We start from the raw sequence: 26,239 nt of genomic DNA on the forward strand, positions 1-26,239 counted from the left end.
TCCCAGTCTTAACCAAGACTCTTAACTGCATTCATTCAACATAATCGATCATTTCCTCCTTCTTAAATTTTCTCCTCTTTTCTAAAAATCAAGACATTAGAGTCTTGATTTTTCTCCTACCACTGTGGCTGTTCCATCTCACACTTCTTTACAGGCTGTTTCTCCTTGACTCATTTTCTACACACTGAACCTTGCCAGAGCTGAAACCTTGGACTTCCTGTCCTTGTTCTTTTCCTAGTCTTCTACCTCAGTGATTGCATCCATTCAAATGGCTCCAAATACTTTTGTAACAGAACAACTGAAAATCCAAGTGAATTGTTCTTGATCAGTGGTGTTCAGTAGAACTTTTTGTGATGGTGTAGCTGTTCTCTGTCAATGTAGTCCAGTATGATAGTCACTACCCACATTTGGCTATTGAGTACTTGACAGGTGGCTAGTACGAGTGAAGAAGTAAATATTAGATTTTATTCAGTTTTAACTAATTTAAATTAGGTAGTCATATATGGCTTGTGGCTATGGTATTCTAGAGTTTGGCTCTAGAATAAAAGAAACTGAAGAAACATAGCAAAATGCAAATTTAATGAAGTTTGAACTTGGTTAAATATAGTGAAAAACAGATACAGAGGTGGGTTTCAGTTTGATGCCTCCCCTGGTATGTATCTAGTTCTTTTACCTGGCTGTTAACACTGCTAACCAACAGATCCTCCAGACCTGCTACAAGCCACATAACAGCCCTCCACAAAAGCTCTCCACTAGCTCTCCTTCATGGTCCCACTCCAGCAGCTTGATGTGCCCAGCCTCCTCTGCAAGGCCTCTTTTTTTCACCCAGCCCTCGGAACAATTGGTTAGTGACTCAGTTCTCATTCTCCAGCTCTCCCTTTTGGATCACCCCTCCCTGAGCTTCTCATCATACAAATCTTTATTCCTATAATAAACATTTTATTTTATAACACTCATGGTGGTTTTTCTTTCCTGATTGACTCCTAACTGATGCACTCTTGAAACTTATTACTCCCTCAGTCTCCCCCAACTCAGTAAATAGCACCAACACCCATCAGTTGCCCCCTTAACTCTATACTTTCAGTCCATCATTAAGTCCTTGGCAAACTGGGTTCAAAACACATACTCTCTACGTCCACTTCTGTTTCCTCTGCAACACCCTAGCCTAAGAAACTCCCATCCTTACCTGGTTTCATTTTCATCATCAATCCCCAACATCTATTCTGTTTTTAAATGCTAATTTTAAACGTGAAAGTTTTCACTGGCCTTCTATTGCTCTTACTTACCTAGTCCTGCTAATGTCTTTGAACTCATCTTTGCCAGTGTCTCCCGTATCAAATTTGTTCCAGTCACGCTGGCTTCCTTTTGAGAAAGACCAAGCTCTTTCTTCTCTCAAATTTTTCACACATACTATTCATTCTGCCTGGAATGTTCTTGAAGCTCCCTTTCACGCCCTACTTTTTTTTGGCTAATTCTTCCAGGTCTTGGTTTAAACATCACTTCCTCAGAAAAGCCTCCCTTGAGCAACCTAAGTAGGCCTTCCTTGTCGTTCTGCAGCACTTCACTATGTTAGTTATTACCTTGCCTTTATCACATTTTATTATTACACATGTTATTCTGTAGCTCATTACTATTAATTATTACCTGGCATTTATCACATTTTATAAATAATTTGTGTATATATATTTTTTATTTTCACTTAACTGTGATATCCATGACAGCAAAGACATTTCTGCTTTATTCACCTACTGCTTAATTAACTATCTGGCACATAATGGGAGCTCAAAATATATTTGTGGAATAATAAATATAATGAATGGATTTCTCTTACTTTCTGCTTATTTATGGTTTTTGTGTCCTTATAATTCTAGTTTGGCATGAACTCTCATACTCCAGCTTTCACTCCTTCTTCATGACACTGATTTTATTTTCGGTCTTCGAGTATGTTCTGGTTCCTGATGCTGGTTAAATTAGTTGTGGCAAGGCAAGGATGAATGGTGCTGAAGAGAAAAATGTGATGGCTTAGGTCGCTCCCTTGGTAGGGCTTTTGGTAAGTTTACCTACCATCAGAAAGAACTCGAGACACACCATGATGAACATATTCAATGAAATAGTAATTACTGATTTTTTGCCATGATTCATCTTGAAAATCTGAACAACCAAAGATTGCTCATATTCTGGAACTCCACTCAGAGTAGGATGGGAATACTTTGATAAAACCATTGTTTGGATTTATATTTACAGACTCCTTGTTCTTTTTGTATAAACTCTGTTCTTACTTGTGTAAACTCTGTGGCTTCTTATAATTTAATTCAACTTTCATTTTAAAATTTAAAATGTAAACAGCTAAAGTGAGACAAAGCTTCTAATTTTAAAAACCTAATAGCAATAGAAAGAATGTCTAGCAACTCAAGTGTATTTAAAATGTTAGCCTTTTTAATTAATAGATTTTATTTTGAGAGCATTTTCTAGTTTAAAAAGAAACTTAAAAAGAAAAATGAGCAGAAAGTACAGAGTCCACCTCCTCCTCTAGCCCTCCTATTCCCACAATTTCCTCTGTTAATAATAACATTGTGCATTAGATGGTACATTTGTTACAATTGACAAACCTATTTTGCTACATTATTGTTAACTAAAGCCCATAGTTTACATTAGGGTTCACTCTTTATGATGTGCATTCTATGGGTTTTGACAAATGAATAATGACATGTAATCACCATTATAGCATTATACAGAATAGTTTCATTTCCCTAAAAATTCCCTATGTTCCGCCCGTTTATTTCTCCACCTTTTCTCCATCTTCTTGAACACTTAAGCAACCACTGATTTTTACTGTCTCCATAGTTCTGCCTTTTCTAGAATGCCATGTAGTTGCAATCATAGTGTGTAGCCTATGATTGGCTTCTTTCACTTAGCAATATGCATTTCAGATTTGTGCATGTCTTTTCATGACTTGATAGATATTTCTTGATAGCACTAAATAATATTCCATTATATAGATACCAAAGTTTGTTTATCCATTCACCTATTGAAAGCCATCTTGATTGCTTCCAGCTTTTGGCAATTATGAAGAAAATTGCTATAAACATTTATGGACAGATATGTGCATGCATGTAAGTTTTCAACTCATTTGACTAAATAGCAAGGAATGCAACTGTTTGAATCATATGTTAAGAGTTTGTTTAGTTTTATAAGAAACTGCCAAACTGTCTTCCAATGTGGCTGTACCATTTTGCACTACTAGCAATAATGAAGAGTTTCTGTTGCTCTACATCCTCACCAGTATTTTCTCAGTGTGTTTTGGATTTTGGCCATAATGGATGTGTAGTAATATCTTGTTGGGGGTGGTGGTGGAGGGGGGCTCTGCCCAGTAGAGCTCTCCCATCTGCTGAGGATGAAAAGAAAGAAATCCTCCTGAGCACTCTGTTGTTCTGCTGGGAAAGAGTGACCTGAGCCCTTCTCTGAAACTGCTTTTATTGGGATCAGTGTGTGCAGGGATATATAGTATGCATGCATAGCTCATCAATCAATGCCCAAAGACTATAGTTAATAGAACACAGATATTATTTACAGATAACAATAGAAAGAAATACAGAGATCATTTCAGGTTGGGGGTCTGCGAGAAATGCTGAAGCCAGGTGGTCATTAAGGTGTGTCCATGAGGTAGGGAGTTCACTCCTATCCTATCAAACATCTGGCTTATACCAAAAGGGCTATGGCTAGGCAGAGCAGGCTTCAAAGGATACAATGTATATTCCAGGTCTGATTTCCCATGGGAACCCTCGGTATTAGTATGAGGTCTGTCTGCCACTCACTATCCTGGTTTTCCAGGAGACTTATTGGCCTCTTCCAAGGCTTTGCTCAGTGGGCCTCCACTCTCCGAAACCACACAGAGTAGTCCCCAACATCTCCCCCCTTTCTTGTTTGTTATGGCGGACCTGGTGGTAAATCTGATAACTCTTCGAATATACGATCCCTGGAAAACAATTTATATATACACCTCAAGGCACAAAGACCACAGTGATTAGGAGGCATCCCATAGCCCCCATGACCCAGACACACAAAGTTAGTCCTTCCAACCAAGTTTTTAAATTGAGCCATTGTAAGTTGTTATGTAGGGTCTGAAAGACCTCCTGCTCAGTGAGTCTCTTAATGTCCTGAGGTTGCTGACGTAGCTCTGGCTGGAGTTGATCAATTTTTTCTTTGAGATTGGTGGAAAAGGCTCCTCACAATCAGTGTTGGACCTCCTTCCATGAGTGTTGACTGGAATTGCACTTCAGTCGGGCGACACACAACTTAAAAAAGCCTAGATCACAAGTGAGTTATTGGCCAGTGACAAGAGCATCCTGCCGTTCTCACGGCCATATTACTGCAGACTCTTCAACTAAGAGCCTTGCAAGGATCTCCTGGGCAATATGTGTTTGTTGGATCATTTCTTGAGTTGTATTGTAAGGAGGGCATCAACAGCATGAGCAGTCTGGATGGACTCGGCCAGAGCAGTGGCAGCTGCTGCAGCAGAGGCAGCTATAATGATAGCAGAGACAATGCAGATGGTAAGAATTCCAAATAATCATTCCTCTGTTGGAGGAGAGCATGACTGAGGCTGGTCAGGCTTCCTGGATCTTCCCATTCATGGGTGACATCGACTGGTACCCAAATCTCAGTTTGTCCCTACATCCTTCATAAGCTTCTCAGCCCTGCTATTAAGATTCTTTAAGTCTCCCCAAGCTATCCCATTGGGGTCAGGTGTTGGAGGAATCTTGGTTGTTCGCTTTTCCTGGTTCTGGCAATGAGCCCGGATTCATCATTAGTGTTCAGTCATGGCCATTTAAGACCTCTGGTTGCTCAGGTCTTCCAGATGGCAGACCCTCTCTGTCTGAGTTATCCACATAGGGTGATGGGGCCAATCTCCCATGATAAGGTTTTATCCTCTTTGCAGGTAGCCACAAAGGACCTGTAGATGCTGAAACACAAGCATACCCTCTTCCCCACATTTACAGTTCAACCAACCCCTTCCATTTTCTTCCTCCTAAGGGATCTCTATATAACACTAAGGGATGGGGCTCCTTATTATCTATGTTTTGTTGATTGAAATGTTTCTCGATTGGTTTGTTAAGAGAATTATTGCAGTTAAGAAAATTGTGAATATACATGGCCAGCATTATCAGATTTCTGAGAAAGGTTTCCTGGCTCCCCCTTTTTTGTTTGTTAAGAAGAGTTTTAAAGGTATGATGAGCACGTTCTACAATTGCTTGGCCTGTGAGATTATAAGGGATGCCTGTTTTGTGTTGAATTCTCCATCTTTGTAAGAAATCTTGAGTGGATCAGGCTATATGCCTTGGTCCATTGTCAGTTTTAACTTGTTATGGACATTCCAGATTGCTAAGAGCCTCAAGCCAATGGGCCTGGATGTTCTTGGCTAATTCACCTGTAAGAGGCATGTAATGCCCAGAGAAAGTATCAATAGAGATATGGAGTGGTCCCCAACAGTATCTCAGTGTTATAATTTGCATTTCTCTGATGCTATATGACATTGAGCAACTTTTTGTATATTCATTTGTCTTCTATACATCTTCTTTGATGAGGTCTTTTGCTCATTTTTTATTTTTAATTTAAAATACAATTATGGATTTTTAGAGAGAAAGGGATATAGAGAGCAAGAAACGTCAATTTTGTTGTTCCACTTATTTATGCATTCATTGGTTGATTCTTTTTTTTTTTAAAGATTCTATTTATTTATTTATATTTAGAGGGGAAGGAGAGAGGGAGAGAAACATCAATGTATGGTTGCCTTTCGTGCATCCCCTGCTAGTAGTTGGCCTGCAAGGAACCGGCCTGCAACCCAGGCATGTGCCCTGACTAGGAATTGAACTGCGATCCTCTGGTTTGCAGGCCCGCACTCAATCCACTGAGCTACACCAGCCAGGGCTCATTGGTTGATTCTTGTCTGTGCCCTGACTAGGGATCAAACCTACAACCTTGGTGTATTGGGACATTGCTCTAACCAACTGAGCTAACCAGCTAGAGCTTGCTCATTTTTAATAATTGGGTTATCTGCTTTCTTATTGTTGGGTTTTAACTTGTTGTTTGAGTTGGTATATTTTGGATACTAATCTTTTAACAGATAGGTGTTTTGCAAAGATTTTCTCCCATTCTGTAGTTTTTCTTTTCTTTCTCTTAGCAGTATCTAAAATCGAAGAGCATAAGTCTCTAATTTTAGCACACCACCCTTTCAATTACTATGAAAATAAAATATGAGAGATGTTACAAAACTTTCTTAATTATGGAAAAGATTGAATTTAATGACTTCCACAGTCTCTTTTGACTCTAAGATTTTATGGTCCTTAGGAAAGAATAATGGTGTGTTGTGGATTTTTCTCACATGAATTCTAGGGTTCACTTCCCATCATAACATTAATATACAGTAATTGCACAAAGTTTAGAAAATGTAGAAATAAAAGAAGGAAATATGATATTTAAAAAAACATAGTGGCACTGAGAAGACTGAAGAATTTTCAATGACAAACAAAAATCCAAACAGGCATGCTTGTATGCCTGCCTTTCATTGAGTACCACTCCACAGGTCTCCATCTTTTCATTACTTCAGAGGTTACATTAATGGAAAGACAGTAATGGAATATATAATTTTTTTAGAGTATGTAAATGGAATATATAAATAACATATTATAACAAGTTAAATATCATCAAAGTGTATGAATTAAAAAGTGATGGTCTCCCTCTGTCTCATCCTTTTAATTGTAATTGTTTTCTATAGAAACAAAAATCTTTATAAACATGCATATTTGGTTACATACATGTACACAGCTTCATGAGTCAGGGATCACCTATGCCTATCTTGATATACATCATTGTAAACCTAGTGTATACCCTGAAGCTTGGTACATGGAAGTTACTTAATTGAATGAATAAATGTAGCGCTGTACATTTTTCTGTAGATGGCTTTTTAAAAAATTAAGAATGTAATCTGGATAGGGTAATTTCCATGTTAGGATAACTACAACTATGTCCTTCTTTTCAATGACTCCCAAATAATCCACTATATGGGTTCACAATCATTTATTCAATCAGTCCCCTATTACTGGATGTTTAAGTTGTATTTACCTTTACACACACACACACACACACACACTATGAACAATGCTATGGTATTTTACCAAATTATATTATAAGAGAGTTATCATCCCACTAACAGTGAATGTGTCAGTTTCTCTTCATCCATGCTGGGGATAATATTCGGAATCACATAACATCAAACTTTATTATCTCTCCTAGCTTTGTTTGAAGCAAGGGTCCATACAAAGGGGAATAGCAACCCATTTTGCTATAAAGGGAACTTTGGACTCAAATGGGAATGAGTTTCAGTGGCAAAATGACAAGCCAGAACAAGAGTTTGAGAAGAATTTTTATATATTATAAAATATTAAAACTAGAAGAAATCTTAAAAATTATGTTTTAATACACTTCTTTTACAGATGAAGAAATAGAAATTCTGAGAAGTAAAATGTTTTATCCAAGCTCACACTATCAATTAGCAGCAGATCTGGGATTAGAACAAAGGTTGTTTGGGTCTCAGCCAATTATCCTTTGGTTTTATCCGGCAAATATTTATTAACCATCAGATTCTGTGCTAGGTACTAGCAGGTTTGGGAGAAGTAAGAACACATTTATTGAGCACATTTATTGCCAGATCTTTTGCCTTCAGTCTATCCTGGTGTGTCTACCAAATTAAATCAGTGTATGTTTGGCTTAAAATTTTTTAAAATTTATTTTTAGAGAGAGGGTCAGAAACATCAATCAGTCGTCTCTCATCCAAACTCCAACCCACAACCCAGGCATCTGCACTGATTGGAATCAAACCCACGTCAGGACCTTTTTGCTTTGCAGAGCAATGCCCAACCGAGTCACACTGGTTAGGGCTGATGTGCCACATGATCTTATTTGGGAAAGAGAGAGACAGCAAGATGGAAAGAGAAGGAGAGAAAGGGAGAAAGAGAGAGAAGGAGACAGGGAGGCAGAGTCACTTGGATTTTGAATGGATTAGGAAAGCTGTAAGAGTGAATGAATTAGGAGGCATATCATTATTAGTTCAGGCAGTAAATGATGGTGCCATGTTCCCTGGTTGCAACAGACATGAAAATATATTAGGGAGACAAAATTAGCAGGACTTGATTATTTGATATGGCATTGAGAGAGAAGGTAGTGTCTTGGATGATTCTCTGGTTTCCAGAGAATGCTGGTTTCCAGGTAATGCTGCTGGGTGATGTTCTTTGAGATGGGAACTCTGGACATGAAAGATTAGAGGAAGATCATGTGCTCAGTTTTTTTTTTTTTTGAAGAACATTCTTATTTTTTTCAATTTTTTAATTTAATTATTTTTCAAGTAGTTTTCTGCTCAGTTTTTTAAAAAATGTTGATTTGGAGTGCCTGAAAGTTCAAATAAAGGTCTTGGGGGTGGTTAGACAAAGGTATTAGAGCTAGGTATTTTACTTTGGGAGTCTTTGATCACCTGGTAGACAACATTGCCTAGGTAGAAGCATTTTCTTTTTTTTTCTTTAAGGAACATACATTCCCCAGGAAGATCTAAATCAAAAGAGTTGGATTGCTCAAATTTATTCTTTTCATTCTTTGATCTATAGGCTTACTCTATTTTTCATATTTTAAACATTTTAGCTATTTGTTTTTCATTTATAACATTAAGACTTTTAGATTATGAGCTAAATTGTTGCTGAATTTCCTGAATACCATAGCAGGTACAGGTTTGTTAGTGATTTTAGGTAGTGGAGACCTCAGGTCAAATATTTCAGGTTTTGATCCAGGAGCCTATGAAAATAACCTGACATTTTATGTGCTAGGTACTTTGAAGAATGCTCCCCTAACTTTTTCTTGAACCGCTAATTTCTTGTCATAGCATAGAGTTTATTAGGGAAACAGTGAGCTCTTAAAAATAAGCTTGCTCTTAAGTGAATAGGATACTCTCTATTCTTCATTAGAGCTGCGTTGTATAAGTATCCATACCGGGTCTGAAATTCAAATGCCTTTGTCTCGTCTCTCCTGTAAGTAGTAAACCCGTCACAAAGGAAATGTCACTTCACGTAAGATTTAGTTGTCAAGATTTTTGAAAACAGATTATGTTCTTCACAGCTGCCTTATCCACATAGCTTTGTGTGTCTTCAAGTTGCTAAAACTGCAATGAGGAAACCCTTAACTGCTTAAAAGGCCAGGGACTGAAATGGAGTATTGCACAACTCTTCATCGGGCGGTTTCGCTTCCAAATCTGGCCTTCGTATCATTCCAAGACGGGAGCCACTCCTCGCTCCGCTGGATCCAGCCTGATTCCTCCTCAAAAGCAGCCGGGGTTTCCAGGTCTGAGCCTCGGACAGCCCGCCGCGCCCCCCCCTCCGCCGCCCCTTCCTGCCCAAGGTTCTCGTAAAAGCGAGAGGCGCGGGGCCCTAGGAGGTCTCATTGTCCAGCGGGGGAGACCTGACTTCTCCAGAAAGACTCCCACCCTGAAATCACGACAGCCAGGTTGACCTAAAGTCCGCGGGTCTCGGCGCCGATCTCTTCCCTGGCAGCCCCATTGTCTGCCTCGCCCCGCCCCGGGGGACACGTGCGCCTGCAGCTTCCCGAGTGAGAGCGCGGGGCGGCGGCGGCGTGGACACCGCCTGAAACGGCTACGCGGCCGCGGCGCTGGGGCTGGGGTCCGGCGCGCACGGACCGGTGGGTGCTCCCCAGGGAGCTAAGGTCGCGTTCCGAGCCCCCAACCCACTGTCTCGCCAGCTAGGGACAAGGGTCGGGGTTGGGGCGGGAGGGCACTCAGAGGGGTGGCGTGCGCGCGTTGCTGCAGAGAGAGTGGGGTGGGGCGGGGTGGGGAGATGCCTGTCTCCTGACAAAGGAGAACGAGTGGAACACGCTGAGCGGGCCCGCCCCGCCCCGCTTGGAGGGTAGCGAGAGGTGGAGTGTCGGGAGGGGAAGGGGCGGGCCTTTCATTCACTCTTGGCCCCGCCGCCGCCGCCGCCGCCGCGGGAGCGGAAGGGCGGGGTCTCGCGGCACCCCGGAGGTGAGAAGCTAGAGCGGCTGTGGGGCGTGGGGGCGGAGCCCGTAGGCGCGCGTCCCGAGGCGTAGTCTACGTCGTCACGTCAGCGCGGGAGAGAGAAAGAGAGGAGCCGACTCGGCAGGGACCGGGGGACGGGACCGAAAGAGTGAGGGAGGGAGGGAGGGAGAGAGCAGGCGAGCGTGCGAGCGAAGAGGGGAAAGGCGGCCGGTTGTACCTGAGAGGCCGCGGACGGGAGCGGTACCCGTGGGAGAAAGGAGTAGAGAGGGGAAGAAGAAAGGCCAAGAGAAGAAAGCAGACGGAGGCTGCTGCTGCTGCTGGTGGCGGTGGCGGCGGTGGCAGTGCCAGGGGGAGAAGGAGGAGCTGAAGAAGGGCAGGGGCTGAGGGAGTGAGTGAGAGAAGCGGACGCGCGAGGGAGGGGAGGGAAGGGGGGGTCACGCGGGGGCGCGCGCGCACAGGGAGCGCGCTCGGAGGCGAGTGGAACTGGATCGGGTTTGCTGCCAGCGGCGTGAGCTTCGGCCGCCATTTTACAACAGCTCCACTCGCGCTGGACATAGGGAGCAGCGAGCACGCGTCTCCCGCAACCTGATCTCCTCGGACAGGATTCCTCCGTCGCAGCCCATCGGGGAGGTAACGACCGCCAGGACCCGGGTCTGGGAGGGGAGCTCCTTGACATCGAGGAGTGAGTTGGGGCAGGGCGGTGCGGGGAGAAACCGGCTTTTCTGGAAAATGGATTCCAAGGAGGAAAGGAGCACGTTGACTGGGGCTGCTTGGGTGTAGGCCGCGGTCCGCGCCGCCACTTCCCATTCCACTCCATGTGCTGCTACCGTTCGGGCTTTGTCTGCGGCGCTCCAGGGAGGAGGCGGCCCCGTGGCCCACGCGGACCGCGAGCGGCGGCGGAGTTGGTGCTGTCGTGGCTGTCGCCGCGGCGCGGGAGTGGGCGGAGAGGAGCCGGTCCTGTCCCGCAGCCGGGAGGCGGGCTTGGGTGCTACTTGCAGGCCGGTAGGCGACGGGCAGTTCGCGGAACGCCCTCACGCTGCCGGGTTGTCGGCCCCGGTCCGGGGGTGGGACAGCTGGCCGGGGCGCCGTAGTTACTGTATGGACAGGAGAGGGATGGGGGCTTGCACTGCGCGCCGCGGCTTGCTTCTCGGCAGGGCAGGCGGGCGGCCGGCGGTCGCCGGCGCCCAGGGCTGAGAGAGCCATGTGTCACGGCGGAGACGGCGGCACTGGGGAGGGGGGGTCGGGGAGAGCCTGTGGCCTGGCGCCGACGCGGCCTCAGTGTGAGGGGTGAGGTTGTGCTGCTGGTGCTTTCCGGGAACTCAGACCCCGGCTTGTTGTTGGGAGCCGGTGACGGTCGTCTTGGCCTGGGACTAGGTGGGTTTCCGTTGGAGGAAGTTGTAGGACATTTGAAGGCGCAGAGCACGTGTTTCTAATGGGCTCATGGTGGCCTTAGCGGTGAAGCTGCCACTCTGGGTGCGGAGTCGGGGGCGGGCTTTGGGATGCGGGGGTGAAGGGTGGAGAAATTGGGTGGTGGGAAGGTATCTTGTGTGAGCGCTTTGTTCTTCGCTGGCTGTTACTGATATGTAAGTGGCAGGCGGGAAAAGCGCGCACCTTTGAGAAGGAAAAGCCCAGTTTTGCTGTATCCACACAAACCTCATTCTCTGTATGGGCACAGCTGCATGTGGCACGCTGGCTGGTCCTCGTGCTGATTGGGCTCCATTTGTAATGTGTTTTTTCCTAGGGAGTGTTAGCAGGTGAGTCGGGTGGTGCTAAGGAAAACAAGTGAACCGTCCTTCTGTGCCGCGCGCTCCAAATCAGGCTTGTCAGGCGATAGTGACTTAAAGGCTTCTTTAAAGGGAGGCGCAGTCTGGCTGGTGTAGAAATTGGTAGAGAAAGTAAAGATCGGGGCTCTTATTTTGTCCTCTACCCTTTTTGAAGATCCTAGTTTAATTTTGCTTATTGCGTTTGAACAGATCTCTGGAAACATGGCTACAGAACATGTTAATGGAAATGGTACTGAAGAGCCCATGGATACTACTTCTGCAGTTATCCATTCAGAAAATTTTCAGACATTGCTTGATGCTGGTTTACCACAGAAAGTTGCTGAAAAACTAGATGAAATTTACGTTGCAGGTAAGAACTAACACTTGCAAAATTATATTATGAAATTTTTCTATTGGATTTCTGGCTTTGAGCTAAAATAGCAACTTTTTGTGGTTTCCAATAAGTGTGGGAACTGGAGTTGAGTTTTGCTTTGTTGTGGTGGTTGTGAACTAGAGGTTAAGGTGTCCTGTATACAGAGGGAGGGAAGAAAGAAAGGTTAGGAAGTAAAGGCTGGCTGGCCAGATCGATAAGTGTATGATGGTAGCAACAGCTGTTAACTGTTGGAAGCAGGCCATGTGACTTTTGGGGGTATTTTTGTAGTAGGATTCTTGTTAAATAATTTGGTAACTATAGATTTGTAGTTTGTCTGTCTTGGAGTGGCTGTTGCTTTTTCTAGTGGTTGTTTGAAATGGACAGAGGCTAAGTTGTCAGGCTTGGTATTTCATTGGTTGATTTTAGAATTTTTAAACCTATGTATTTACAAATACTTAGTGTTCAGAACTATCTGACTTAGACACAGCATAGGATGAAAAAGAAATGGACTCATTTTAAGTGTGGTACAGAAGCCTTCACACTGCAGTTCAGAATGCTTTTCATTGTATAGATGGTAAGAGGAATAGAAAAATGGCTTAGTTGGCGCATGTGTTGCTTGTGTTGGTAAACATGGTATTTTCTATAAAAATATTTTCAAAAATATTAAAAGTTGGCAACTAATTAAGCTTTCTCTTCTCCAGGGCTTGTTGCACATAGTGATTTAGATGAAAGAGCTATCGAAGCTTTAAAAGAATTCAATGAAGACGGAGCATTGGCAGTTCTTCAGCAGTTTAAAGACAGTGATCTCTCTCATGTTCAGGTAACATTAATGTAATGTCATTGTAAAAGGAATAAAAACCTTGCAGTTCTGATATAGTTTAAACTTTATTTAATAAGATACAAATGAGATGATTATTAAATAGGATTGGAAAATTACTTTTCAGAACAAAAGTGCCTTTTTATGTGGAGTCATGAAGACTTATAGGCAGAGAGAAAAACAGGGGACCAAAGTAGCGGATTCTAGCAAAGGACCAGATGAGGCAAAAATTAAGGTATGTCTTAAAAAAAGGTATTTTGCTCCTTTCAGTTTTAAAGTTCCTTTAACTATTTTATAGCTTTGGTAAATACTCTTTAGGTGGGAAATGAGTGTGTGTGTGTGTGTGTGTGTGTTTATGTTGAGAACTAAAGACCATGAGATAATTGGTTAATATTTTCCAATTACTATTTTTTGGAACGTTTCCTCCCTTTAACTATTTGTTTCCAAACAGTTTTTTATTCTGTTTTGTTTTGTTGCTTGTTGCTCAGCTATACTGATGTTAAACCTGTGCTGTTGATATTCTAATAAAAAATGTTAAGAAATACATCCACATCCTGTTTTTAGATGTATTTTTGTAAAAATCTATAAGTCCAGGTTGCTGACAGTGGAAGCAAAATGGGAGGGGATCAGTTCGTCCCAGGCTGGTGGAGAGTGTACATGTAGCAGTTGGCAGATTTTCTTAGGATTCTCAAGCCCTCAAGCAAAATAAATATAGAATTTTAATACTGCCTTTTTTTTCTCCATTATTATGGGTTATTAGGGCTAATTTGTTCATTTTTAAAGCTGTGTGGAAATGTAAGAGGAAACTGAGGAGTGGAAGTTTTTATTTATTTTTTGGTTAAAGGTTCTTTAAAAGAGTAAATGGCCTCTAAGTCAACCAAGTTTTGATCTTTGTGTTAGGTTTTTAGTTATGTTGTTTTTAGCTCATAGAAAATATGGTGATCCTACTAGTTTTAACCTGGTCTTCTTAATACAGTATGCCAGTGCTCTGGAACCAAGAGTTATGATTTAAGAAAATCAGTTATTAATAACAGTTATAGGTGTTAAGTGCTGTTTTAATGGTATAGGAACAGTGAGGCTTGGAATATGGTTAACTGTTATTGTCATCCATAAATTTGAGGCTTTCACAGGTCCAGCTGTCAGTGAATTGTGTTTGAACCATAAATCTAATTTTTCCATAGAAATTTTACCCATTTTAATTAAGTCTGCATTGGGAATTAGAACTATTAAAATTTTATAAAAACTTGAAAGTTTAAATTGTGTGACTTTGAGTTGTGTCTTTGGAAGGTTGTGGCTTAAAGTGTTATTGTAACTTAAATTGTGGCAAGAAGACAGGCGTTTTTCTAGGTGGTTTTACAGAGGGAATAAGTTTTTCCTTTTTGTTTTTAGGGATTGGAATAAGTATTATGTGGGTCGTACCAAAAATGTAGGTAAAAGAAGTACAGAGATTACATATGGGGAAAAAGGAAGATGAGCCATTTAATGGTTGTGTCTATGTGATACTAATAGATTTGAGTTTATTTTTAAAGCTAACCCAATGTTGCTTTGTTAAGCAAACATTTGGGTGTAGTAGAGAATGACTGCTTAAAATATGTAAGACTTTGTTGACTTTTTTGTTAGAGTTTAGGAATAGAGGCTTTTTTGTCATTTACAGTATTCTTTCATAAATACTTTATGTTCTTTGAGTAGAAAATTTTTAAAATGTGTCTGGTCATTTTCAGAGACGGATGACTCCAATGGAGTCATTTAACCAAATGATTTAACCAAATTTTGATAAGTTATATGCCTGGTGTGTTCTTATTTCAGGATTTATTACTTAATTATTTGATTGGTTTTATTATTTAGAAAACTGTATTTGTGCTTTGTGGTTTGAGTAGGTGGAAAAGAGAAATATTCTTGTTTTTTACCTTAGGCTAACCGTGGACTACTTCTTTCTGGTACTTTTGCCTGTAATAAGGGATGAAGAGAAACTCCCAATGCTCTGAGTAAATACGAGCTGTATAAATTTTAACAGTTTGTTTTCAGGGAGATAAAATGTAGAAATTGTCACATTGTTGCAGTTTCATAGTTTTCAAAGTAATTTTGACACCCCTCCCCCCCACCGTGAATGATCCATCCTGTCCTATAAAATACGGTAAATGAATGTCAAATGAATGAGCAGTATTCTTCCTGTAACCCTGAGGTTTCTGGATTTAGTTTGAGGAGTGTAATTTCTGTGAAGTTGGTGGAATACTCAGTGGAAATGTGTACCTAGGAGTATAAGGTATAGGGAAATTATTGGGTAAAAAATCCAGATTTGGGAGAGGCGATTTATATTGATCCTGCTTCAGGAGAAAATTAAAGTCAACCAGCTCATGTGCCGTTATTATTTTAGGAGGTATTGGCAGAATAGATACACTGTGTTTTAAAAGTTGTTGATGGATTCATAAGTTTCTTGTTGTTCTCTGAACATTATTCAATAATTAAAGACCACCAATAATTTGAATAGGATTTTGAGATTTTCACTATAAATTGGGGCCATTACAAGTGTACATTAAAGGGAAAATTCTGAGACACGAGAAACCTGTTTGTAGGAATGTTGCCAGAATAAATGGAAAAATTTGAACGTGATTGATTTTCTTTTTAATTGCTAAATGCATGGGTATGGTCTTGTAAATTAAATGTATTAATGACATTTGAATTCTTAAAGGCACTCTTGGAAAGAACAGGCTACACACTCGATGTGACCACTGGACAGAGGAAGTATGGGGGACCACCTCCAGATTCCGTTTATTCAGGTCAGCAGCCTTCTGTTGGCACTGAGGTAAAGAAACTAAAAACTTTGTACCTTTTGTAGTAATGCACAGGTGTCTGGTTTCCTAAAGAATCTCTCCATGGTTTTTACTTCATACTTAACTTACAGATATTTGTGGGGAAGATCCCGAGAGATCTGTTTGAAGATGAACTTGTCCCATTATTTGAGAAAGCTGGACCTATATGGGATCTTCGTCTAATGATGGATCCACTCACAGGTCTCAATAGAGGTTATGCGTTTGTCACTTTTTGTACAAAAGAAGCAGCTCAGGAGGCTGTTAAACTGGTAAGTTTTTTTTCCTTCAGTCTTCATACTCACTGCCTTTAAAGTCATTTTTTTCTTACTGTGCCTGCCTTTCACATTCTCTGTGTACACATTATAGCAGTATTCTTTGTATGTATAGTTTATGAGACTCTGGATCTATAAGGTAGTGTGGAAGAATTCCTGGTTCTTTGAAACATCTGGCCTAGTGATTTTTTTTTAAATTTATAGGAATGTTTAAAGGTTTAACAAAGTAGTAGGTAGGGATCCTGTAGATTCTGGCCATATTTGGCCCATCCCTTTTTCAAAAATACTTCACAAAGACATTGTGATGGTACATTTATATTTAATGAAATAAATGATTTTATGGTGAGTTATAATACTTGATTTAAACATACAAAATATTAGGTGAGGACCGAGTGCTTTTCCCAACCTTTTTTTTAAAAAAATATTTTTAAATTTTATTTTCCTTATATTGATTCCAGAGAGAGGAAGAGGGAGGGAGGGAAACATCAATTGGTTGCCTCCTGCACATGCCCTGACTGGGGGCTGAACCCACAACCCAGGGCATGTGCCCCAACTGCAACCTTTGGTTTACAGAATGAAGTCCAACCCAACTGAGCCACATCAGCCAGGGTGTTTTCCCAACTTTTTTTTTAAGCCATTCATTCATTCACTCATTCATTCATTCATTCATTCATTTATAGAGGTAGGGGGAAGGAAGGGAGAGACAAATTGGTTGCACCCCCACACATTCCCCTAACCAGTGACCCAGCTGCAACCCAGGCATCTTCCCTGATGGAATCTTTGATTTGTGGGACAATATCCAACCTGCTAAGCAATGCTTCCCAACTTAAAAAAAAAAGAATTTTAATGTTTCAAATTATGGCTTATATAACTCCTTCAAATTAGGTTTATTAAATTTTGTGACGCAGGTTTCTGCATTTTATAGTTGAGGATGCTGAAAGTTAATGGTTTCCTATGGCAGATATTTGCTAAATTTACTTTATCTGCCTTATATTTTGTGGGTAATTCTTTTTTTAAAGATTTTATTTATTTATCTTTAAAGGGGAAGGAAAAGAGAGGAGGAGAGAGGTATCAATGTATGGTTGCCTCTTGTGAATCCTCTGCCGGGAACTGGCCTGCAACCCAGGCATGTACCCTGCCTGACTGGGAATCGAGCCGCGATTGTGTGGTTTGCAGGCCCGTGCTCAATCCACTGAGCTACGCCAGCCAGGGCTAATTTTTGGATAATTCTAAGCAAACGTAAAATCCTTAGACAGCTTTCTCCTCTTTAAATTTTATTTTTCCTTCCCTCACTACTTAGATATATTGTATTTTAAGTCAGTCCTAAAGGATAAAGATAAAAGAAGTATACTTTGTTTTGTTTGCTCGATTGCTTGCATCTCTCCATTGGTGTGTGTAATTGAATATGGTCAAGGTTTAACATTAAAAAAGTTGCTACTTCGAAGAATATAGATTTCTTTAAAAAAAAAAAAAAAGAATTCAGGCCCTGGCTGGCGTAGCTCAGTGGATTGAGCGCGGGCCTGCGAACCAGAGGATCGCGGTTCGATTCCCAGTCAGGGCACATGCCTGGGTTGCAGGCCGGTTCCCTGCAGGCCAACTCCCAGCAGGGGACGCACGAAAGGCAACCATACATTGATGTTTCTCTCCTTCTCTCCTTCCCCTCTAAAGATAAATAAAATCTTATTTAAAAAAAAAAAAGAATTCAGGAGTTTCTAAATCATGGCTCATTCTTCCCTCCTTCAAAGAATGCTTCCTGTTTTAGAGGGGTATAGCCTATAGCTAGCTCATTAACTGGTAACCTTTGAGCTGTCCAAATTTTAGTTTAAGCAGTTCAGGTATAACTTAGAACTTTTTCGAGTTCTAAAAAGTACTTTAGAAATAATTCGGTTTAATCTATTAAAAAATAGTACATTTTGCGAGGTAGTAATAAAATAGCAGTTTTAATGTGGAAATGTAGTGAGATACCACCTCACTGCCTTGTCATTTACTCTACAAAAAAACCCCAAAAGTCAGTACAGAATGTAGCTAGTGAGGTCAGACCCATTTCATTTACTAGGTTACTATGTAAAGTCTTAGTTTTGTTTAATAAGTATAGTTATTGTTATAAGTAATGATTTTTGTATTAACAAGTTTTTTTAAATCTTCACCAGAGGACATGCTTTATTGATTTGAGAGAGAGAGAGAAAGGGAGGGAGGAAGAGAGAAAAAAAACATGGATGTGAGGAACACTGTATGGCTGCCTCCTGTATACACCATGATGGGAGACTGAATCCATAACCTTTTGGTTTGTGTGATAATGGTTAACTGAACCACCCCACCAAGGCTGTATTAATATTTTTAAAAGAAATAATGAAATTAACATTTGTGTAGGCTACTTAATTTTTGCTACCACAGTATACTAATGGTAGGTCCTTAACTACATCTTGTTTGTAGACAATGTCCAGAAACTACTGGCCAACCTGTTGCCATTTGTGGGCCACACTGGAAGAACAGTTAATCTTGGGCCACACAGCAGATACACAAACTAATGAATACTGATGAGCAAAAAAAAAAAAAGTTTTAAGTAAATTTATGATTGTGTGTTGGGCCACATTCATAGCCAACTTGGATTCTGGGTTGGACACCCCGTGACATCATTAGAGGAAGATGATATGTAATCCATTTGTAACATGATTTTCAATACCAGCAAAAACACATGAAATATGTTTTGGTTTGCACAGTTGCCTTGATTTAACAGATAATATAATCCAAAATTGCATTGCTGTAAGCTTAGTGTATGGTCTAATTATTAATATAGTTAAGTTTTTTAACTGTAATGTAGAAAATTTCCCTAGATAACCAAACAGCCATTTTGATTGGTCTGGGAACTAACTCCTACCCTAAACTTTTTCACATTATTTTCTGGATTTGTGATTTAAGTCCTTGTCTGGTGGCATACTTATTTTAATTACTTGCTGATGAATAGGAGGTTTTGCACCTTATTTTGGTGCTTTTAAAAGGTACTTTTGCCCCGGTGGGTGTGGCTCAATGGATTGAGTGCTGGCCTGCAAACCAAAACTTTCCTGTTTGGTTCCCAGTTGGGGCACATGCCTGGGTTGCGGGCTAGGCCCCATTTGTGGGCATGTGAGAGGCAACCAATCACACACTCATATTTTTCTTTTTTTCCCTCCCCCTCTCTCTAAAAATAAATAAAATTTTTTTTTTAAAAAAGGGTACTCTTAGCCATAGTAATATATTATACATATATATATATTATACGTATATATATACACACATACATACATACATACTGGGATGAATCGAACATAATTGCTTTTTTTTTTTTTTTTTAAGTTTTACATTTTTATTGTATTTTTTTCCATTGTCATTTAGCCTTCTTAAACTCCTCTCCTCCCTGGAACGTATCATTGCTTTTTTAAAAAAGGATGCTTTAGCCCCCGCTGGTGTAACTCAGTGGATTGAGCCGGGGCCTGTGAACCACATGATCGTGGTTTGATTCCCAGTCAGGACACATGCCTGGGTTGCAGGCCAGTTCCCAGCAGGGGACTCATGAGAGGCAACCATACATTGATATTTCTCTCCTTCTCTTCTTCCCTTCCCCTCTAAAGATAAATAAATAAAATCTTTAAAAAGATAAAAAATAAAAAGGATGCTTTATTGTGGCTAGGATTATGGTGATAATTGAGTTGGGAGATTTGCCTCAATCCAACAGTAAAAGTGAGGACTACATTGTTTGAGGAAATCATTCTACAAAATTGCAAAACTCATGTTGATTTGGATATATTTTGCTACTTTGTATTCATTTGTGGAAATGAGTACCCCTCCCTTAAATACATTCCTTAATGGAGCATATTTTGAAAACTGCCTTTAATTATATTCTATGATAATAGTCTACTTGAATTACAACTCTATCCAAGGTGAGTTTTTATATTAGATGATTGAACTGTCATTCTAGTTGTAGATAATCAGACCAAGAAAAAACCTTTTTGCATTATTTATAGATCAGGAAAGGTTGAAGCACTGTCTTCTTTTGCTTCTCTGTACTTTAAGTGTCTTGAGGAATACCTTAGATTAAGGTAGTTTATGTATTGGGGTTTATTTTTTAATGATTCAACAATGATCCCCCCTAGATTAAATACTGTTGTAGATTTTAAATTTGCATCTGTATTGTTAAAAGTGGGTCAATTGATGTTAACAGCTGAAGAGGCATGAAGTTAGAAGGAGCCACAAACTTTTTAAATGACCCCATTTTCAGGCAACATCTGTCTTGTATTTTGGGGGATGAAAACAGTTCATACCTAAATGATGATAATCTAGCTAGGAAAGCAAGATCTAAATTTCTAAAGGTGAATAAAGCTACCACTTAAGTGCTTGTTAAGGCATAGAAACTCTGCTGGGTGCTACATTTTTACTTTTTAATATGACCTCAACCCATTCTTCAAGGTAGTGAAATTATTTTTATTCTGTGGAGAAGTAAATAGGCTGGGTGGCTTGCCCGAGGTCCTACTGCTTTAGTTTGATACCAGGTTTGTTAAAGAGGGCCTATTTTTAACTAGACATAACAAGCCAACAGTACAAGTTATGTCACCTGATAGCCTCATTTTTTAAAAATTATGCAGTAGTTAAGTTGGTGTTAAAAGGAGCTCATAGTCCTGTCTATACTGCCAGAATATTTTTGGCATCTAACCACTTTTTACCATCTCGTTTAAGGTACCATTTGAACAATCCTAGCTAGTCTCACAGCTCTCCATTGCTTCTTTACACTCTTAACCATTCAGCAACATAAATTAGGTCACACCATTCCCATGCTGAAAACTTTAATAAATGGCTTCCAAAGGAGGCCATATCTTAAGTTTCTTAACCTCTCTGCTCCTACTCTTCATTACCCTTCTATTCATACTTTGCCTTTTTTATCCTCCACATAAGCTATGACCATTTCCATCTCAAGGCTGCCTTCTGCTGCTGTTTTCTAACACTTCAACCAGTTACCACCCTGTGGCCTTTAACCAATCAAGTTTTAGAAGGCTTTTTCTGACTTTGAGCAGCAAGCACACAGCTACCTCATAACAGTATTCTGAACATGATAAAGTACAATACTTCTGAAAATTATTTCTTGACTTCTTAAATTATCTCTCATCATTAGATGATAAGAATCAGAATATAAGCCCTGTTTTCTCAGTAGTCCCTGACAATAGAACAGTGCCATTGTAGAGTGGGTGTTGGATAAATAACCTGACTGGCTGACCAGTGCCATATAAACCCATTACTTATGACAAGAATTTGTAATATTCTCATATTAGCTGTGGGTCATTGTGCTATTGAGAAATTTTCTGGTGGTTATTTGCAGTTGTTTATTCTGTGCTACCTTCAGTCAAGGGATTCTTATAGAATAATTGGGTGTGTGCGTGAAGCTTTTCCCATTATCCCCTGTGGGATATTTGGAAGTACATGTAGTGTTTGGCATTGTCACAAAGACCGGGGGAGGGGCAGGCAAGTGTGTATATGTATTTGTGTGATATGTTGCTGGAGTTGGGGCCTAGGACCACTGGCATTGCAATGTGCATTATAGTCCTATACACTGGTGGGCAAAAGTAGGCTTATAGTATGTGAAACAGTTTATTCTTTGTTTATTTATTTGTCTTATTTGTATTATTTCATTGTTATTTTGTATCCTTACTAATAAATTATTTTTTTGGTAATGATGGCTGGTAATTTATCCTACTTTTGCCCGTTGCTGTGTAATGGAAGTATCCTGCAGAAAATGCCATTAGGGCACATGTTACAAACTGGAATAATTGGTATCTATTTGCACATTTAAAATGACTGGTTTAATGGCTGCTGGTGGTTTTATTTACCAAAGTGTTTGTGTGCCCCAGTGTAACATGTATAGCTAGCTGTCTTAGAGAATGCAGCTCTAATAAGATAGGCCTACAAAATATTTTAGTAGCAACTTACAAATATTTAGCGGGTTTAATGTGAAATATTTTACTGTGGGCATTCAGGGTAGTTTGATTCAGTTCTTGACTTTAGAATTTACAGGATATGTGCGGCTAATTACAGTTAAAGTAGAAGCAGATGGTTCAAAGGCTAACAAAGGGATGATGGGATAGATTGCTTTGGGGTAAGGGTTGTTAGAGAAGGCTTTGTGATAGGTTTGAGCAGGACAGTGAAGGAAATAGGTGGTAGCTCTAGTTGAAGCAGTGTGTTTTATGGAAAATAGGAGAAAATATGTATAAAGTTTTATTATTAAAGTAAAAGTGTATAATGTCAGTGGTGGAAGTCATTAGTCATAACTGCTGGGCTAAATTGTGTGGTGCAGTTACAGTGTTGAGCCTTGGTGTGGGTAGCATGATATAAATGGCAGAATGATGAAGGATGTTTGGATAAAGAGAACAAGGGCCAGGAGAGAGGCAGCAAAAAAAAAAAAAAAAAAGTGAAGGTAAAGATTTTGAAGGGAGAAATGATAGGCAGTGGTATTTTGTAGGTTCTAATGCAGTTTTTACTAGTGATTTGAATGAGGATGTAATTGGACTGCCCTCATTGGTTACTTGAAATGTTTGGTTACTTGAATTGGCATGGAGTGGTAAATACCCTGGATGACAAAATCAGGATCTAAAAAGATTTTGATGGACAGTTAATTTGTACCAGCAAGATAGAGTTGACTGGGGACAAAAGACAAGTCCTGTACACATGTAGTATCACATGTAAGCTGTAGTGTGAGTCAACAGTGTGGTGTAGTTGCCAAATAAGCTGAGATTATCATGTTATGGAGGTGTGGTGTCTAGAAATGGAAGATTAGTAATAGTCTCAGTTTATTAAACTCTTCAGTCTGCATGTAGATAATTGTGGTATGTATGTCACTATTTGGAGACACTCTAGTTTGCCATGTCAGGGAAGGAATGATTAGCCAAGCATATAGAGAACAATTTAGTCTTGAGCATTGTGTGCAGATGAATGAGGTACTGTCATTCAGAGGAGGAAATACAATTACTGTAGAATTTTTAGGAAAGTGAATTTTGGCTGAATGTACAGAAGACTTTGTAATTAAATGTTTACAGATAAAGTGGGCAGGCTTGGCAGGTAATGGCTTTGCCGCTACAAGAAAAGTTAGGAGTGAGTAACCAACCACTTTTGTATCAAATTCTAAATCTGAGATTGCTAAATTTCTGGGGATTTGGTGACTGGCTATGAGGAAAGGGAAAAAAAATGACTCGTTATTTTGAGTTTAGAAGACATGTGTTCCAAACTGTGTACAACTCTTGTTTTGGTGTCTGAAATACTGAAACTGCATTGATTAATGTTAAAAATTTATCTTTATTTTACTTGGTCACCTCATTGTGGTACTGAATCTGAAAAGTTATGGAACTTTTTTTTTCCAGATTTTATTCATTTATGTTTAGAGAGAGGAGAGGGAGGGAGAAAGAGGGAAACATCCATGTGCTAGGGGAACTGATAGGTTGCCTCTCACATGTCCCCCGCCAGTGACCTGCAACCTAGGCATGTGTCCTGACCAGGAATAAAACCAGCAACCTCTTGCTTTGTGGGATGATGCCCAGCCAACTCTGCCACACTAGTCAGGGCTTTGCTTTTTTCTTTTTAAAAATATTTTATTTATTTCTTTTTGAGAGTGGAAGGGAGGGAGAAAGAGAGAGAGAAACATTGATATGTGAGAGAAATATGGATCAGATACCTCTTGCATGACCCCAGCTGGGACCTGGCCCTGCAACTCAACACATGTGCTCTGACTAGGAATCGGGCACCTTACCATTTGTAGCCACACCAGTCAGGGCAAGATCTCACTTTCTGAAAACTTTGAAACCATTATAGTGCCCTGATAAACTAACACTTAAGAATTAGGGTTTACCAGCAAATTAAAATCTTTTGTAAGGTTCAGAAGAGTTTTTGTTATGCCCTTCTACCATCTAACTTACTGTCACCCATCTGCTGAGATGTGAAGTTTATTTTTTAATTTAAGATGAAAGATTGGTTTTGTCCGGCCACATTGCTCAGTTGCTTAGAAGGTCATTCCATACACCAAGTTTGCATGTTTGATTCCTGGTCAGGAAACATACAAGAATCAACCAATGAATGTGTAACTAAGTGGAACAACAAATCAATGTTTCTCTCTCTCTCTCAATCCAACAATAAAAAATTTTAAAGATGATAAGATTGGTCTTAAAAAATAATGAGTCCTTGCTGGTGTGGCTCAGTTGGTTGGACTATCATCCAGTAACTGAAAGGTCGCGGGTTCCATCTCCAGTCCAGGTGTGAATGAGAGGCAACCAGTCAATATTTCTCTCTTACATCAATGTTTCTCCCCTCCTCTTTCTCTAAAAACAATGAAAAATGCCCTTAAGTGAGGATTTTTTTTAAAAAAGGAATGAGAAAAGTTGAGCTGTGTGTGTATGAAAATGCATGCTTAATTTGTATATGGGAGTTGGGGCATTGTTTAAAGAGGTGTTTATTTCTGTGTACTCTTATTTGAATAATATGCTCAGAGGGTGGTCTTTGCTACTTTATTAATGACGTCTTTTCATTGTCAAGCTAGTTTACTTTAGGTTAGCTATGATTATTTCAAGTTTTTTAAAGTAAAATAATACGAAGAGTTATAGTTTACTTTATAATCCTGCTAAATCCTCATATTCAGAGAACATAGCTATCCTAAATATATTATTTTCTACCTACCCTGTCTTGATTAACTGTAGCAAGGCTAGTGATAATGAATTAGAAGGAAGAACTCTTTATTGATAATGGACTATTCATTAATTCTTTGAAGCAACATTGTTAATGCTGATGGAAATGGTTTAACCAATAATATAAAAACATTAGGGTTTTTTTTAAAGAAGTATTTTTTATAGTAAACTCTCAGAACCTTTGGGGAATAAAAATATTAAAAAGGGAAAGTTATACAAAATTCCTTTCATCTTCAAAATAACTCCTTTCTCCCTTTAGACACTGTATTATCTTCCATCCTTTTTTTTGATAATTTAGTGTTTTTGTTAGCTCCTATAGAGTAAATGACCAAATTGAAAGCCAATGATTTGTCAGTAATCTATTTGATGCAAGATCATAAAAATTTAGGGAATGTACATATCTTAAAACAATTGTATTTGGTGAACTTATTTGTGAAATAGTATATCGTAGTCTACTTGTGTATAATCTCTTGCATGATGGATTCAGCCATAGCTGTACTATTTGCAGGTAACCTGTATATTTCTAGTTTTAAGAGGTTTTTAGTCTAATTAGAATATAAATGTTATGACAAAACAGTCTATGACATGATTTTTCAACCCTGTAGAATGGATCATTGTTTGTTATGCTGGGCTATCCCATGAAGTGCAGTATGTTTAGTAACATTTCTGGCCTTTATCTACCTACTAAATACCAGCAACAAGCCTCCCACCCCTAGTTGACAAACGAAAAAGTCTGTAGACATTGTCAGATGTCCCTTGGGGAACAAAATTTCTCCTGTTGGGAACTGTTGGTCTCTGTTAACATAGAAGGGTGTTATTGTTGACTTTTATAGGATTTAGGGATTGTAGAGTATTACATTATAGATGGTTGAGCTCAAATCCACAAGTATGTAGGTTTCGGATGGTGATAGTTTCAGGGAAAACATTTTATTCAGAGGCTTAGCAGTATGACAGCTGTTTGAGAAATTATGTAAATAGCTGAGATTATAGTGTTGTGGAGGAAAAGATTTTAGGGTGGACTTATAAAATGTACAGGTATTTGAACTTTATCTTTTTGGTGATGGGAAGCCATTGAGATTTTTTTTTCCAATACACAAAAATTATGATCACTTAAAAAAAGCTTCTGGTATAACGTAAACAGTAGAGAATCCTGGGAGTATAATGACCAGAGACTTGGGTAGGGTGAACTGAGTAGCTGGGATAGGAAGTACAGCTGTTCTGAACTGGAGGAAGGATGTTTGATCTTCATGTACAATTTTGAATATCTGGAGATGGAGAAGGGGACAGGGAGAGATCAGTCTTCTGATAGTGTATGTTTTCTTCTCTTACGTACTTGTTATGGGGATAGTAGAGAAGGGCAGCTTTACTTTCACCAGCTTTTGCCACAAGGCTGGTCTGTAAGTTGTATGAAAATTCATGTCGATTCTTTAGTTTGTATA

General features: G+C 39.8%; 1 protein-coding gene and 1 long non-coding RNA gene across 5 annotated transcripts in view; one reads left to right on the top strand and one right to left on the bottom strand.

Moving 5' to 3' along the window:
• Positions 1-5,899: 5,899 nt before the first annotated feature.
• Positions 5,900-24,879, bottom strand: LOC118982395 (uncharacterized). Its single transcript, XR_005065530.1, has 3 exons — positions 24,789-24,879; positions 9,221-9,226; positions 5,900-5,928 (listed from the first exon to the last, which is right to left on the bottom strand). It is a non-coding gene; the product is annotated as an uncharacterized LOC118982395 (long non-coding RNA).
• Positions 10,503-26,239, top strand: part of SYNCRIP (synaptotagmin binding cytoplasmic RNA interacting protein) — a 31,447-nt gene continuing 15,710 nt past the window's right edge. For 2 of the 4 annotated variants that reach the window (XM_037039456.1, XM_037039457.1), the window contains exons 1-6: positions 10,552-10,702; positions 12,046-12,205; positions 12,910-13,028; positions 13,153-13,260; positions 15,715-15,828; positions 15,928-16,104. In XM_037039456.1, coding sequence (XP_036895351.1) covers positions 12,058-12,205; positions 12,910-13,028; positions 13,153-13,260; positions 15,715-15,828; positions 15,928-16,104 — 666 coding nt within the window. In that variant the 5' untranslated portion in view covers positions 10,552-10,702; positions 12,046-12,057. Of the gene's footprint in view, positions 10,703-12,045; positions 12,206-12,909; positions 13,029-13,152; positions 13,261-15,714; positions 15,829-15,927; positions 16,105-26,239 lie in introns of all 4 variants that reach the window. The other 2 variants (XM_037039459.1, XM_037039458.1) reach the window with 2 other exon arrangements.

This window comes from Sturnira hondurensis, unplaced genomic scaffold (assembly GCF_014824575.4).
Source record: "Sturnira hondurensis isolate 20B ecotype Veracruz unplaced genomic scaffold, ASM1482457v3 Scaffold0025370, whole genome shotgun sequence".
Lineage (NCBI taxonomy): Eukaryota > Metazoa > Chordata > Mammalia > Chiroptera > Phyllostomidae > Sturnira > Sturnira hondurensis.